At 37.3% G+C, this 17,814-nt stretch overlaps 1 protein-coding gene across 1 annotated transcript in view; it reads left to right on the plus strand.

Moving 5' to 3' along the window:
* Positions 1–17,814, plus strand: part of jarid2b (jumonji, AT rich interactive domain 2b) — a 119,776-nt gene that overhangs the window by 85,771 nt on the left and 16,191 nt on the right. Inside the window, exons 5-6 of the mRNA XM_051137228.1 lie at positions 9,910–10,077; positions 13,857–14,056. Coding sequence (XP_050993185.1) covers positions 9,910–10,077; positions 13,857–14,056 — 368 coding nt within the window. The remainder of the gene's footprint in view (positions 1–9,909; positions 10,078–13,856; positions 14,057–17,814) is intronic.

A 17,814-nucleotide genomic window follows, 5' to 3' on the forward strand; every position in this document is an offset into this window, starting at 1 on the left:
TTTGCCCCTGAACATCACATGCGATAGTCATAGTTCAGGCTTGGGAAAATAATTAAATCAGACAACTCAGCATTTTTACTTATTTCACCTTTTGTTCATTTTGTTCTGCATATTTATACATTTTAACTCCAGCTTTTAGTTTAGTTAACAACACTAAAATTTGTCTAAAATGATAATACCCTTTCATATCCACCTTATTGTTCAACATAGAAGTAAGCCTTTGGGTGAGACTTTCGGATCATTACCCACTATATGGAAATTACAAGAAGAATAAAAATATGTATTAAACAGTAAAACTGTTTGCACTACAAACCAATGTGTTCATAATCAAGATATGCATTAATATAATAAGACGCACCAATTTGCAATATCAAGCAGCAAAATGAGCTGATATACAGCTAAAAAAAGCTGAACTTGGATATGACTGGAAGCCAGACCCATAAAATTTACAAATGGTTGCTCTTACAGGAAAAATAATGTGGATTGCCTTTGCCCGACACCTCTGTCCAGCTCACCTGGTGTCCAGGTAAATGATCTTAACCGTAGCACCGGTGTCTGGTATCACGGCAGAGGTGGAGGTGGCCTTCATGCCATCTGAACTCCAGTGCTCTTGCTGCACAAACATTGACTTTTCAAAGCTAGGAGGTATCACACCAGCCGTTTCATGTTGAATAATGGAGGTGTTATCAGTTTGAAATGTCACGGACACACTTTTACAAACACACCCACCTCTTGTGAACCAGGCTATGCCTTTCACAGGGGATTATGGGTACCTCCTACTTTCAAGGTCAGCACACAGTGTTTCTATAGAGTGAAGCTCAAATATTTAACCACAGAACAGGTAAAACTAAGGTCTTCAGGGTAACATGGAGCCTCGTTGCTAATTCATGCTGAATCTACAGAAAGTTAATTCCATTAAAGTGATTTATAAATTGACTTTTTCTTCCTTTCGAACAGTATGGCTTCTGCTTCTGACCTTTAAATCAAAACATACTTATTATTTTATGACATTAGTTACTGCTTTTTATAATCAGAAACACAGTCTAGATGTATTTTATGCAGATATTTACTTTTAAAGTAGTGCTGTCAAACGATTAATGGCGATTAATCGCGATTAATCACATCCAAAATAAAACTTTTTGTTTGCGTTATTTATGTGTGTGTACTGTGTATATTTGTTATGCATATATAAATATACACGCATGTATATATTTAAGAAAAATGCCGGTGCAGAAAATGCAAAAATGTCAATTGATTTCGATTGTCTGCTTTTAACTGTCTGTAGACTTTGTGAGGCCCTTTTTATTGTACATTAATATTTATTTGACTCTTTAAATTCATTTACTAGGATCAGAAGTGTAGTCTGCAGATTTTCAACGTAACGATCAAAAAAGTAAAGTTTCTCTCCCGTTTCATGCATGTCCCGAGATGTGTAAAAGGTAGGAAAAGTGGAAGCGGAATGTTCCGTTTGTACCATTAAAAAAACCTGAAAACGAAAGCTTGCTGGATCTTGAATTTATTCTCTGGCCGGAGCTTTTACAACATAATACTTAAACCTTGCGGGAGACGGTTTAGACTGCCTCATTTCAGTATAAACTTTCCTTCCTCCACAGGACTTCAGAATAGCAGCCCAGAAATATCCTGTAACATGCTTTCCAAAAAACAAGACGTCCATTAGCCAAAATTTATGGCTGTTGCTTTCTATAAAAGTAGTCTTTTAATCACTTTATCAGGTGATCGTGTGAGTGACTGTACCATATGAAACATTAGCTCATTGTATCAGATGTGTTATGCCCCGTGTACGCAATTGGGTCAGCTCAGGTCTTCTCGGACTTGGCCGAAACTTGACTTGGCCTGGTGTGTGAGGTCAGGTAGAGGCCAGAGCCACGCGCTGAGGGTGTTACATATCAGCCTCAACTCTCAGTGACTCTCCTAGCTGTTTTTTCCACAGCGGCAATTAGACGATGGACCGCACCTCACTAACTGTACACCGGCCTCCTAGTGGTATTATTTATAGATGATACTCCCCTACTGAGGCCGGTGCGTATATTAGTGTGTGTGTGGAGCATAATGTTGCCCAAATGGCATTACAATACACTGGTGTTATGAGAAGTGGAGAGCTGTCATCACACCATGTGTCGGTTTATCCTTCAAAGAATCCCTGACATTTAATATCTTCCAGAGGGCTCTTTACTTTGGCATGTCTGTTCCAGTCTTCAGGAGAGGCAGGCGTAAGCAGACAGTCTTGATCTTTTGGAGGGGTGGAGGTAGATAGGATGGGTAAATACAGATCAATGGATTCTCGGTAAATATAGCCAGGGTCAAATGGGCAGTCCTGCAATAGCTGAGTTATGGCTGACTGCCAGCAAAACGCAGCTCTTATCTGACACAGAGAAAGTACTTAACCGGACCGCCGTGTGCGACTGCTGAGTAGAGCGCGGGCTGTGATTAATGCAACGCTGTGAAATCTCTGACAGTTTTCTCAAAAGAAGTTTTTCTGTCCTAAACAGACATAAGCTCTGGGGGTTCTGCCTTTTGAGATATCAGCAGCATAATTAGGAGTCTGTTTATTTAGTTTTTAAAATTGATTTTTATTTTTAACATCCGGATTGTGTCTTCTGACGCAATGTACAGTAATGCGCTGCAGGCACAATGCAGGAATTACACTGTGATGTAAGCTGTTTTTATTTTTATGCTGCGTGCCACTTTAAATCCTGACGAGCGTTTAAATGCATGGACAAAGCATTTCTATGCATGCGTGTGTGTGTGTATGCGTGTTTAAGCAGTCTGAGTGAAATCAACTATACAAACATAAAGATTTAAAACAGTCTAGACGTCTGTGCAGATGAAATCCATGCCTGTGATTATCCTCCATGGCCTGTAAGTCCCTACCGTCTTTAGAGGGATAGTTCACCCAAAAATGAAAATTAGCCCATGTTTTACTCGCCCTCAAGGCATACTAGGTGTATATGCCTTCCTTCTTTCAGATCCAAATCCAGTCAGAGTTATATTAAAAATTATCCTTCCAAGCTTTAAAATGGCATAGATGGATGTTTCTCTTCATAAGTCCAAAACAAGTCCAATGAAATGCATCCACCGATAATAAAAAGTGCCTCTCAAGGCTCCGGGGGGTGAATAAAGGCCTCCTGTAGCGAATCAATGTGTTTTTGTAAGAGAAATATCCACATTTAAAATTTAAGGATCACTTTAATCTAGCTTGCGCCGACTGGTTGTACACTGAAGCAGCTCCAGGCTTTATAATGGCAGTGAATGGGTGTTGAGATTTTAAAATCCAATAAAGTGCATCAATCCATCATAAAAAGTGCTCCACATGGCTTCATGGGGTTAATAAAGGCCTTCTGAAGTGAAATGATGCATTTGTGTAAAAAAACAAAAAAACAAACTGTATTTAAAAATTTATAAACTGTTATCTTTTGCTTCCACTAATTGTTGTGCGTGTGTTCATGATGGAGTGGCGTTCCAGCGGATGACATAGGATGTAGGCGTAGCGTAAGCTTTGGTGAGAATATGCTAGCCTTGCGAGCACTAAGTTTTGTTAACAGCAAAGAAAACCTCTCCTCTTGGCTTATATCGAAATCCTCCAACATTTTTTACAGATCCTCATTTCGTACTTCTAATTCGTGATCAGTAATTAGTTTTGCTCTCTTTTCTGCCCTTTTTCCTTTGTCACTTCTACGCCTACATCCTATGTCATCTGCTGGAATGCCACTCTCTCGTGAACACACATACGACAGTAAGCGGAAGCTAGAAAATTACGGTTTATATTAAGTTTTAAATATGGATATTTTACCTTCACAAAGGAATTGCTTTGGAAGGCCTTCATTAATCCCCCAAGCCATTGAGCCATGAAGAGTACTTTTTATGATGGATAGATTCACTTTATTGAAAATCTCAACACCCATTCACTGCCATTATAAAGCTTGGAAGAGCTAGGACATGTTTTTATAAACCCTTTGACTGTATACGTCTGAAAAAAGAAAGTCATATATACCTAGGATGGCTTAAGGGTGATTAAATCATGGGGAATTTTTAATTTTTGGGTGAATTATCCCTTTAATGACGGAAAAAGACATTTCTTGTAATTCTCCTCCATAGATGGAAAGTTTGATTCATTTTTGAGAATACATTTTTTTTCATACTGTACATTTCATTGAATTGTTCCAGTGATTTTGCTTACTGTTCACGGAAATCCCTGTGTAACTCTGTACATGAGAGAAAATGTTTTAGTGTGTAGGTAAATATTGCTATTAAATCAAAATGGATATATTTACTGGCACACATTATATTATATTATATTATATTATATTATATTATATTATATTATATTATATTATATTATATTATATTATATCTATTTTATTCCATCAGATCTTTATTGAATAAGTTTTAAGGATATATTTGTTTTCTTGCAAAATGTTTACTTTTATGTTGTTCATAAAAAAATTATATAAAATTATTATTAAAAAGTATTATTAAACCGTTTCCTTGAACATGCTGAAACCCTGACATACACACTCCTCATAACGTGAGCTCGAGTAGGTAAGGAGATATGGGTAAATGAATAACGTACTCTATTGCCCGTGTTACATAACAGCCGGCTGTAACTGTATTTTTATGTGCCTTTGAATGTCCTCATGAGCATTTAGTTCAATTCTAGCGTCTCTTGGATATCGTTGACTGTCCTAAAGTCCTTATTTACGCCTCTCAGGCCACAGAAGCCGCATTCAAACCACAGCCACGTGTGTCGGCGTGAAGCTGTTGCGCTGGCGCTGTGCGCTATGAAAGAACAAAGATAGCTGATTTCAATTCAATTAAGTGCGCTGACGTGTGCGGCTTGGCGGTGGGGCAGCAGGCTGATTAAATTCTCCCGGCGACTCCTCAAGCATAGGGCAAACTGGGTTAATGGATTTGCAGACATTCAGGAATGTAAATTAGAGGAGATATAATCCATAATCCCCTCGCATTCTTGCTGCCGCCGCTGCCCAGAGACAATGTTTTTAATGTCCCCTCTTATTCTCCTTTCTCGCTGCTCTCTAGTGCACTCAATACTGCCATATGCTGTCACATAGACAGGATATACAGTAGTGCCAGGCAGGGGGGCTGTTAGCTGTCTAACATCCCTGCACTCAAATGCCATGTACCTTGACCTGCTGGAAAACCGGTTAACCTGACAGGAGCCCTGACAACATTGGGTCAAGAAATCAACCTGGGCAATCTATAAAAGACATAAAAATCACCTAAAAAGGAAATATTTCTTTTCATTTACTCACCCTCATGCGGTTTCAAACCTGTATGACTTTTTTTTTCTTATGTGCAGTCCTTCACTGAAATTTTGACACTTTTATAACAAATAAGTAAACACTTCAGCATGCTTTTTAGAGTATTAATATACAGAAATAATACACTTTAAAAGATTATACTTGAGTGTGAAATGAACATAATGTTTTCATACATTTAAATTCATGTTAATTGCATTTAAATGAAAATGTATTATAGTTCACATGTATATAAATGCAGTTAGTTGAACTTTAGATATATATGTAACTTCATAATTATATTGTCTTTGAAATATGGTTAGTGTAAGTATATTGCTGTACTTTTAATTTGGCTCAGTACACTTTTAAAAAGAAACAGCTGTGAAATTCTACTCTTTTTAAGTGACATTTCATCAATATAAAACCCTGATGCTTAATTTTCTAGTACACAATTATATTTTTCCCAATCACACTACTATACATTGAAAAAGCCATATTATTTGTTCAAAAATGATGTTCATAATCACATACAACCCTGGTATTCAGCTGTCCGATTTTGTAAAGTTGCTCAAATATAAAGCATGAAAATGACCTCAAATATAAATTAATTTCTTAGTTTTGTGTCAGTTAGATTAGGTTATCATGACATTTGGGTGTGCGCATCAAAAATATGTGTTTGTTGTGATCTAACTTTTTATTTGTGTCTGAAAAACAATTGTCAACTAAGTTACAAAAAAGGAAAAAAAAAAAAAAAAAAAAGAATTACCTGATGCTTAGTAAATGACAGAGTTTTAATTTGCGAGTAAACTATCTCTTTAGGGACACTTCCTCATTCCCTCTAACCATGTGTCTGATCAAAACAGTCCGCACGGCAACCAGCCATCCAATCAGAGAAAGGGCTGCTTCTCAGCCAGATTTTGATTGGCTCTCCTTGAGCTTCAGTTTGAACCTCCTTTGCTTTATAAAACGGGACAAAAGAAGAGCTTCCGAAGTAGAACACTTCAGTTGTAATTATGTCTGTGCTTGAATTAAAAATGACAATTGTAATGGATGCCTTCATCTTTAATTATGATCTGTGTCAGCCTGTGAATATGAGAGCACACATAATTGGGGTTTGGAGAAGGTCTGTTTTTTATTTTCTTTCTCTCTGGGAGATGACAGATTTAGATTCGGCTCCAGAAAAAAAGAAGCTGAGCGGAGAAGGCATGATTGCGATCAAATCCGGTTTGTGCACCCCAGACGCCAGTGACCGGGAGTTTAAGTTGGGCTACTCCCCATCAAGTATCCCCTGGGGCACTCAGTAAACTTCATGGTGGGGAGAGCCTGAACAGGGGACTCATTCGGGGGGGAGTATGAAACAGATTAGAGCGTCACTAGTGTCCTGTTTTGGAGAGTATGTTAGGATAAAAATGGGGTTCACCCAAGTGGTTGCCCACCCCCATTTATGACCCTGGATGACCCTCAGATCTGTGAGCTATTGGCTTTATGACCTTTTACTCCCACAGTATGGGAAAGCGAGATAATGATAATGGCAGCCATTTTCTTAATAACTTAAGGTGCCTGGTTTGTTTGTTTGGACTTTTGTTTGTGACTGAATTATGTGAAGACTGAAAGTTGATCCTGACGTATGTTTTTCTTGTGCCATATGGAGTAACCATCAAGGTGGCTTTGTTTCAAAGCAGGCTGTAGTCCTGTTTTAAATGTTAGCATAACGTAACTTTTGGTTTGTTTTGCTTTTGTTTGGTTGGTTTTTATTTTAATTGGTTTTGTTTGATTTTAGTTTTGGTGTGTTTGGTTCTGGTTGGTTTGTTTTGCTTTTGGTTGGTTCTTTTTTGTTTAATTTGGTTTTGTTTTGTATGGTTTGGTTTTGCTTCTTGTTGGATTTTTTTTGTTTGTTTTTTTTTTTTTGGTTTTTTTTGCTTTTGTTTGGTTGGTTTCATTGAGATTGGTTTCAGGGTTGGTGTAGTTTTGCTTTTTGTTTGATTTGGTTTTGTTTTGTTTACTTTGGTTTTGTTTGTTATTTAATTTGGTTTGGCTTTAGTTTTGGGTTGGTCATTGGTCAAACATTTTATGCCATTCCTCGTTTTGCTTATCCACCATGTGTATTGCACCAAACTTTTCAGCTTTCAAGTTTGTCTTTGTTTTGTTTGTGTTTGTTTTTATTTAGCTTTGTTTTGTTTAGTTTTATTTGGTTTGGTTTGTTTTGCTTTTGTTTGGCTCATTTTTGTTTTATTTGGTTTTATTTGATTGGTTTCAGTTGGTTTGTTTTGATTTTGTTTGGTTGATTTGTTTGGGTTTATTTGGTTTGGTTTTAGTTTGATTTGGTTGGTTTGGATTTGTCTGGTTTTATTTGATTTGGATATAGTTTGCGGTTTGCTGGTTGGTTTTATTTGGTTTGGTTGTTTGTTTGATTGATTTATTTGGTACTCTACCAAAACGATTCTGTCTTGATTTCAATAATGTACTGTATTAGTAAATGTTAAAATTAAAACTTACTACAAATAATAAATGTAACTAATGTAGTTAACTAATGTTAACAAACGAAACCTTATTATAAATGGTTACAATTATAGCGAACAGTAGCAAGACTAAAACAACAAGAAAGCATTTTACTCTAGTGTGAACACCAGTACGCAGAATTCTGGCCTTCTCTCGTCTCTCAGCCCTTTTACAGCCATCCATTTAATAGCACCTCGTTAAGATTTGTACTTCATTCAGTCATTTTATTTGTTCCCTAAACAGTCAACCTGTCTCCACTGCCATTATAAATGTTGTCACACAGACCATAAGTTTTAATGTGGCATGTCAAATGCTGCATGTATGCAATGACATCACCACCGCAGCCACGCCGGCCGCAGCTTCACGTTAATAGAGAGCTAATGAGAGCACATTCGCAGGGCCGTGGTTGACGCACTCATGTTTCATTCATGAGGCTGGTGGAGAACAGCACTAGATAATGATAATTGTTGCCCGGTGTGGTGCGGACGAATTGCAGACGCGCAGTGGTGCAGGTTTAAGCGCGGATAGGGCTGGAGGGGGCAGCTAATGGGCAACAGGCATTTGACATACATCACCTGCGCTGTTTGGAAGAGAAATATTGATGTTGCCAATGCAGATTCAGCTATTACTGGAGCTGCAGTGTGTAAGACTAGGTAATGTGATGTGTGTCTGAGGAAGACACTCAAAGAGAGACAGGAAGGCTGGAAATGTGGCAGAATAAAACAACCAAACACATTGGTACCATAATTATGTAATTCATTATACAAAATAGATAAATAAATTGAATTAAAATTGTTTATTGTTTAAAATTGTTTAGTTTTGTTTGTTTATTTAGCTTTTCTTTTATTTGGTTTTATTTGGATTGGTTTTGGGTTTGGTTTTTGTTTGGTAGTTTTTTGTTGTTGTTGTTGTTTGTTTTATTTGGTTTAGTTCTGATTGTAGTTGTTTTGGGTTTGGTTTTTGCTGTTTGTTGGTTTTGTTTTATTTGGTTTAGTTTGTTTTGCTTTTTCTTTTTTTGGTTTGTTTTGTTATGATTGGTTTTGTTTGGTTGATTTTGTTTGGTTATTTGGCTTGGCTTGGTTTGGTTTGCTTGTGTTTTGTTTTGCTGTTTGTGTTTTTTGTTTGGTTGGGTTTGTTTTATTTGGTTTAGGATTTTTTTTTTTTTTTTTGCTTATGTTTGATTTCGGTTTTGTTTGCTTTGTTTGCTTTTTTTGTTTTATTTTGTTTGGTTTTGCTGTTTGTGGTTTTATGATGTTTGTTTAGTTTTGTTATTTTTGTTTGGTTTTGTTTGTGGTTTGGTTGGTTTGTTTTGCTTTTGTTTGGTTGATTTTTGTTTGGTTTTATTTAATTTGGTTTGGTTTTGTTTGGTTTTGCTGTTTGCTGGTTGGTTTCGAGTTTGTTTGTTTGGTTGGTTGGTTTTGTTTTGTTTTATTTGGTTTGGTTTTCTTTTCCTTACGTTTGATTTTCGTTTTGGTTGGTTTGTTTGCTTTGGTTTCGGGTTTGGTTTGGTCTTGCTGTTTGTTGGTTTGGTTTTGGTTGGTTGGTTGGTTGGTTGGTTATTATTATTATTATTATTATTATTATTATTATTATTATTATTATTATTATTATTATTATTATTGTTATTGTTATTGTTAGGTGGTTTTGTTTGGTTTTATTTGATTTGGATTTAGGTTTTGTTTGGTCATTGGTCAAATGTTTTATACCATTCCTTGTTTTATATATTTTCTTATCCACCACATGTATTGCACCAAACTTTTCAGCTTTCAAGCTTTGCCTGATCCAGGAGCAGTGGTTTTATTGTGGTCCTTCTCACGTGGGGCTGTGTCAGCTGGTGTGTTTTAAAGCATAGTTTCTATTAAAGAGAAACATCAGTTAGACAGTCACTCGTGGCTTCAGATCTCCACTCAGCACACACAGAAACAGAGGAGTGTGATGTACTCAGGCGTCCTACGGCTGCGACAGTCTCTAATCTCATCCAGAGCAGCAGCTGATTTTGAGAGGATTACAGTCGCAATAGAAACTGAGATTACAGAGTTGTGCCGCTTTGTCCTATTCTCTTTGGCCACTTCTGAGTAAATGCGCTGGGCTTGTGGCTTCCTTTAACACTTTCTGTCTCTCTCTCGCCTATCAGGCTCACCGGCATTACCCAGTAACATGGCCTACTTCGGCTGCTCTCAGGATGAGGAGGATCTGGATGATGAAGAGGAAACTGAGGAAGAGAAACCACCAAGTGTGGCGTCTACGTCATGCCAGTCTACACCCAAGAAGGGCAAACCGCCTGGCAAGATCAACGGATTCGGTAAGAACAAAAAGTGAAAAAGAAAAAATGTATCAAAGTTTGTCTGTAACTCACTGTGCAATTGATTTTTATATTAGAATGATTTCTAAAGAATCTTGAAACACTGAAGACTAGAGTAATGATGCTGAAAATTTATCTTTGATCACAGGAATATTGCGTTTTAAAACGTATTTGAATATAAAACAGTTATTTTAAAGTGTTATAATATTTCACAATATTACAAAAAAATAAAAACACAATATTTTTGATTAAGCAAATGCAGCCTTTGTGAGCATGCAAGACTTTTCTCAAAAACATTTTACAAATCTTACCGACCCCAAACTATTGAACGTAGTGTAAATGTCTTATGCAAAGAAATGTACAATGTTCATGTGAAAAGAAAGAGAGAGAAGACTTGCCACATCCTGTATGGAGATGGAAATGTTGTGTTGGAGGGGAACGTGATGCTTCCATCTTTCCACTCCAATTATCACTTTAGTAAGAAAGGCGGTAACAAGGTGTTTATGCATTCAGCTCACAGCTGTGCCGAGTAACGGCGGGCAACACGTCGCTGTGCGCTACACACACTTGCACTCACCCACGTGACAAACGAAGGAAAGACAGCCTTATAAGACAGTTTGAGCACTTTGTTGATACTCTCAATAGATGCTGTGTGAATTTAAAGAGGGGCAGCAAGGTAATAAGGGAGCATATGTGTTAATGAAACACGATGTTATCAAACAAAAATGGTCTGTTAGCAAATAAGTGAAAGCTAAGCACCTGTTTAACTGAGTTTGTTAAAGTAATAGCAGCAATCAGAACATCAAGCTGGCATCTATATATAAACAAAAACATACAGTGTTTATATGTATTGTAGGTCTATGGCTGTGTAGCCTACAGTTGTTTATTTTTCTTTGAAGCCTTGAGACGTATAGTCTGAATCCCAGATTGCATACTACACTCCTACATAGTATAAGAGATCAAGATCAGTATGCATTAAATCATCTTCCATAGACAGTAGCATGTCATAGGTGCACCTGGACTGTCTTGTCTACTTGTCTATTCTTGTTCTGAACAAATAAGCTCAGGTTTATATTCCAAGTCAACTCAAATCGATCTTGATTGCTCGAGATTGGCCCAGAATCAAGAATTTGCTCCTTGTTCTTTACAGGCCTGAGGTTTTATGTATGTAGACTATCAACTACCTCGGGTGGTTGGATACGTGAAATGCGCATAGTCCCAGGATCACATGGCCCGCACCTCTTTTGTGCTGTCTGTCCTCGGCCTATCCCGTGCCCGTATGCAGCCCGTTGTCTGAGCTGGCCCGTGTCAGATGTGACACTTTAATACGGAGCGCAGGCAACGCTCCAGTCTTTCTCTCTCCGTGTGTCTCTGAGAGCGAGAGAAACCACAGTGCTCGGCTTTCATTCGCTGAACCTCAGTAACCCAGAGGCGTGTTTACATTTCTAAATTAAACACCTTTTATTGAGTTCAGCTGTCGGTAGCAGTTCCAAGTGCAAGCCTTACAGCGCGAAAGCCCGTCCGTTTCCCCCTTCGCTGACACGCTCTGCTGCCTGTTGATATTTAAACACTGTAAAATTAAAGTGAGCAGTCATAAATACAGAGAGCAGTTTGAATATGTGTTAATTAGAGCCGTCCAGAGGGCCTGATAACAGACAGACTGCACTGTCCAAAAACACTGAAAAAAGTATTAAGTATTATTGTAAAGTATTATCCTTAGAGAAAGTATGTGTACTAATGCATTCAAAACGAACTCTCAGATGAGAGGGAGAAAGGTTTTTAGTTTGATTTGTTTTGGTTTAAGTTGTTTTGTTTTGGCTTTTCGTGTTTTTTGTTTTGTGTTTTGATGTTTTCTTTTCTTTTTTTTTTTTTTTTTTTATGTGTGTTTGGTTTTGTAGTGTTCTTGGTTTTGTTTTGTGTTTTTGTCATGTTTTAGCTTTTGGTGTTTTTGTTTTGTGGAGTTTTGTTTTGGGGGTTTGGGATGTTTTGTTTTATGGTGTTCTTTTATTTTGTTGTGGTGTTTTTTACTTGAAACAAAACAAAGTCAAAACAAAACAAAAAAATGTGTTGTGTTTTTACTTAACTTTTTGTTTTGGCTTTTAGTGTTTTTGTTTTGTGTTGTGGTGTTTTGGTGTAGTTTTTGATATTTTGTTTTGTGGTGTTCTTGGCTTTGTTGTGTTTATTTTTTATTTTGTGTATTATTATTATTATTATTATTATTATTATTATTATTTATTTGTTTGTTTTTTGCTTTCAGTGTTTTTTTTTTGTTTTTTTTTGTCTTGTTTTTTGTTTTGTGGTGTTTTTACTTAACTTTTTGTTTTGTTGTTTTGGCTTTGGATGGTTTTTGTTTTAGCTTTTAGTGTTTTGTTTTTGTGGTGTTTACTTAAATTTTTGTTTTGTTTTGGCTTTTGGTGTTTTGTGGTTTTTTACTTTTGTTTTACTTTGTGTTTTTTTTGTGTTGTTTTGTTTTGGCTTTTAGTGGGTGTTTTGGCTTTTGGTGATTTGAGGTGTTTTTATTTATTTATTTTTTATTTTTGGTGTTTTTGTTTTGTGGTGTGGTGATTTTACTTAACTTTTTGTTTGTTTTGTTGATTTGTTTTGTGGTGTTTTACTTAAATTTTTTGTTTTGGCTTTTGGTGTTTTTGTTTTGTGGTGTTTTTACTTAAATTGTGTTTTTGTTTTGGCTTTTGGTGTTTTTTTTTTTTTTTTTTTTTTTTTGTGGTGTTTTGTTGTTTTGGCTTTTGATGGTTTTTGTTTTAGCTTTTAGTGTTTTGTTTTTGTGGTGTTTACTTAAATTTGTGTTTTGTTTTGGCTTTTGATGTTTTGTGGTGTTTTTACTTTTGTTTTACTTTGTGTTTTTTTGTGTGTGTGTTGTTTTGTTTTGGCTTTTAGTGGGTTTTTTGGCTTTTGGTGTTTTTATTTATTTATTTATTATTTTCTGGTGTTTTTGTTTTGTGTTGTGGTGTTTTTACTTAACTTTTTGTTTGTTTTGTTGATTTTGTTTTGTGGTGTTTTTACAACAGTAATATGCTACTTTGTCACCACATGGCATCAAAGTGGCGAATGGTTATTTTGCTTTCTCAGTTTCACATTTTAGACATCCATCTGGTTCGTCCCTCACACTAGAAATAGAATATCAGTTTGGGTGCATTGCATCATGGCATGCTGTAATACATAAAATGTGCTCTGCAAATGTAGTAAGTCAACCAGGTATTCTATGCGTGCAGAAAAATTGAATGCTGTGCACAGTATATATACCATGTGGTGCAGCAGTAGTAAGCATATTGTAAACACAGCAACTCTCTCATATGTTTTTTTTTTTTTTTTTTTTTTTTTTTTTGGTTATCATGATCATGATGTATCTCACTGTATACATTTAGACTAGTAGCTAGAAGCAACTTGACACAAAGGCTATGCCAGTTTGCATGCTTGTAAGTGCAAATACAGTGTGCTGGCAACAGTAAAGTACATAAGTAAGTATGAAGTAAGGCAGAACAGCAGTCTTGTCAAAATTGTTTTGACAATGTATTCTATAACAGTCATAAACCTCTTGCATAGTGCAGGGAAACGTGCACAGTATCATGCCAAAACACGCTATGCTTCCACACTAAAAATCTGCAAATAGGATTATAAAAAAAAATGTTCTGAAACATGCTATATAGGATACAAGAATTGAATGCAAAATGTTACTAACAATGCAACTAACAATATTTTGATCTTTGCAATTAAGAATATTGTTGTGCATTTCAATAACGCTGTATTTTCTTTTCAACCAGTGTTGAATGGCCTTAAGGTACACAAGGACAAAGAGCTCGCTCCCAGATCCAGAGGCAGAGAGTCGTCTGTGGGGAGAGATCGCAGCGAGGGGTGTGACTCATCCAGTGAGATCTCCCATAAGCACACTGCGGCCACGGCCAAGAGCCACAACACCAACGGCCATAACTACAGACGAGCCGCAGAGGAACTCCGCAAGCAGGTACAACCCTTCATATCCATCTCTGTGTCAGTATATGCAAAGGAAAGTAGGCCATAGAGTACGGCGACTGGCTACATAAAGCCGTTTTGCACACTTCTACTAGATTTGCTAGTTAGGAGGGAACATCCATCCTGATGTGGCTTACAGACAATCAGACCACCACCGTTTCTGGTACTAACGAGCCTGTCGTCTTTGAGTGCCACGAAACTGATTAATTAAGTGAACAATGAAGCTCTGAGAGCAGGGAAAGACAGATCACCTCGACTCATCAGCCTCTCAGTTTCTTTTTCTTTTTCTCTTTTTTATGCCATCGACACTCTAATCTTGAGATTCTCAGCCTTGGGGTTGTACGAGTTAGACATCTATAGAAATCATGCAGCTTCTTGTACTTTATATTATGTGAAATGTAGACTGAAGCAAAGATGAACTCCAAAAAAAAATAAAAAATCTGAGATGAAAGGCATAGTTCACTCAAAAGAAAAAAAAATGCAATTACTCACCCTCATGCCGTTCCAAACCTGTATGACTTTTTCTTTGTGTAAAATACAAAAGATGTTTTTAAAATGCTCTTGTACAAATTGTACAAATCATCTTGTACAATTTGCTAAGACTTTTTTTTTACGAAATAAGAAGTGTGGGCTTAGCTTGAGAACTGTTTTAATCATTCTGATGAATCAGCATTTAACAGTGCCACCTGTAAGTGGCGGTTTAACTGTTTAACCGCAATGACTGACCCAACGTTAAACCCTCGAGTCAGATGCAGCCTGTTATTATGCTGACAGACACCAAACACATTTCCACTTATCTGCTCTACTTAAAACAATAAACAGCGCTGATAGATGCTGCATAATCCACAATACTGTGAGAATCTTTTAGATGGCTGTTGACCTCCCTGTCTCTCTCTCTCTAAAAGCTAATTTTCTGAAGGGTGTTCATGTGTTTAAGAGCTCTGGCGTGAACATGACCCATTACACATGAGCTGAACAAGGGTTTATACTTCATTGTTTAATTGGACTTTCATTTTATTTATTTTTTATGAGCGTTTGCATAGAATAACTTGATCTGGGAAGAGGAGAGATCTCATGCTGCTCACAGCAGGTGCAGGATCAGGTTCAGCAGGATTATTATTGGACTGTATGTTAATTGTTATCCCGAGTTAGTCTATTTATTTGTTTCATTGTATCCATGGCAGTTATTAATGAGTCTTTTTGATATTTTTTCTTTGTCTTTGAAGTTTTTTTGTTCGTTTAATGAATGGGTGCTTGGCTGTGTTTGTTTCCAAAGAGAAAATGAATTGATCCCCAATTTCCCCCTTAAAAAAAAAAAAAAGTAAATCCATAGAATGTAAATCCAAACAATGATTTACAAGTATTATTAATTTAATTTAATTTAATTTAATTTAATTTTCTGTTTTTAGTTTTTTCTTCCTTTTTCGTTTTTTATTTTTTATTTTTTATTTTTATTTATTTAAGTAATTTGCACTTCTAATTTGAGCTAGTTAGAGAGCACTGGTTTAAGACATACATAGACATGTACTGTGTGTGTGTGTGTGTGTGTGTGGCAGCTCTGCAGATGTTCTCAGTTAAATCTTCTGCTATGCTGCAGCTGGCCTATAGCAACACATGATGTCATCTGTCCTCCCTAGCGCTCACGTGCGACCAAGATCCACTTCAGAGAGCTGGCCTGGCCTCTGTCTGTGTGTGTTCTCTTGTTTTTGTTCCTGGCTGTTAAGCCGATTTAATCGCACGTCTTTGGCCAGTCGGCTTTTAACCATTCCATCCTTCCTTCCATTCTCTTTCCGTGCTTCCTTCCTTGTTTCCCCCAGCCTGCTCTCCATTTCCCCTGGTTTCAAGAGGGTTGCCCACTGGGGACAGTCCAGTGACCTGTGTTCTCTCGCCTACGTGGTTTCTCTCTCTTTTCCACCTTTTCAGGCAGTCTAAATAATAGCTGGCAGCGTGCGGCAGGGCTCATCTGAACCCTCGGGCAGTGTTCTGGGATCAGTGAGCCCTCTAGTGGTCGCAGCGCTCCTTACACAGAGCCAAATGTTGAATTTCTGCAGCGTGCTCGCCTCGCAAGCCCTACTCAGCATCCAGCGCGTTATGCTGAGTGGGATTATCATTACAATCACATTCTGCGCTCTCAGAGCCCTGCAGATGGGATGGGGCGTGCTGTAGCGCACTGACGTGTTATTTCAAAAGGGGGCGGGTGGGATGACGGGGGTCTACATAGACATGGCCGCAGCTGACATCATGCTACATTTGCTTACTCTACCTGCAGAGAGCATCCATCATGCCTGCCTCTGGGGCTGGAGTCTGTCGCTTTCTTTTATATTCACCCCCTATCCCTCCCGCCGTTTTTTTTTTTTTTTTTTTTTTTCTCTTTTTCGAGCGTCGACAAGGGGAAGCGATTGATGAAGGAGGTCACATTTCAGTCCCCCTTATCTTTTAATAGCCTCTCTTTGTTGTTTGGCTGCACCTGATAGGAATACAATACAGCCGATGTCTTACTTCAAAAATTCTCGGCAATCTCCTCGTCTGTCTGTCAGCGAACCTCTGGCCCAGGGATCACCGCAGTCTGGACGGTGTTATTTAAATGCGTCCGGAGACTTTAAAGAGGGAGGGATGGGAGTGGGTGTGGCACATGTAAAGGCCAATTCACAGAGCATTAATTCATTGCAAAAGGCTTCACACAAAAATCAAAATAGCACAATTAAAACAATTACTTAATATCAGGTGTGAAAATTCACATTTTGACCAAAGCACTATTTTTAATTGTGCATATCTTTGTTTTTTTTTGTTTGGTGGAAAAACTCTGCAATTAGAACTCTTCAAATGCCTTTTTCTTTAGTAGAAATTCATTAGGAACCAAGCGTAGGCCTATTGATATTGTTGGTTGCCATGTATACTATTTAGGGCTGCACAATAAATCGAAATGAAATCACAATCACGATTAAGCAAAAGCTGCAATTGTCATGCGCATCTTGTTAGTGAAGCACGGTTCTGTGATCAGCAGTAAATCTCTCGAAGGCCAGAGGGTGCTCTCGCACAGAAACTCCAAATACTCCTGAAAAAGACACCCAGGAAATCATGATCGCTGCGACTGAATAAACATAAAATTGAAGTGCTTTCATTGATTCAATGTGACCTAATAAACACATGACTACAACAATATATGGTTTATCTGAGATCTTATTATTATAATTTTCCTTATAATACAGTATATGATGATGCAAGGCCTTTATCACTGTTTTAAGAATACTATAAAAATATGTTGCATGCCTTATTCTGCGTAAGAAGCCATATCATCTCACAGAAGTATTTATTTTAGACACTTAATTGACGTTATGAAGTGAGTTTTGAGTAAAAACGTTATTAAATGTGGTATTTTCACATACTTTCAGATGTAGCAGCATTTACTACACTGAGTATAGTTCAATCGCCAATGATTTCTTTTGATTTCAAAATAGCGTGATTAAATCGTCTGCGATAATGAACACAATATAGCGTAGCTTGTTAGTGAACTACGATTCTGTGTAGTAAATGCTGCTCCATCTGAAAGCACGTGCTGGAGATTTACTACTGATTACACAACCAGCTTTACTGAAAAAATGTGCATGACAGTCGCCTTCAATTATTCGTGCAGCCCTAATACTATTACATACTCCTCACCACAAATGAGCAAACAAAAGTTTGCATACCTGACTGCATCATTAAAGGGACTCATTCTTCCCTTTCAGTGAGAGTCCTCTGCTGTCAGGA

The sequence above is a fragment of the Labeo rohita genome, chromosome 19 (genome assembly GCF_022985175.1).
Source record: "Labeo rohita strain BAU-BD-2019 chromosome 19, IGBB_LRoh.1.0, whole genome shotgun sequence".
Classification (NCBI taxonomy): Eukaryota; Metazoa; Chordata; class Actinopteri; order Cypriniformes; family Cyprinidae; genus Labeo; species Labeo rohita.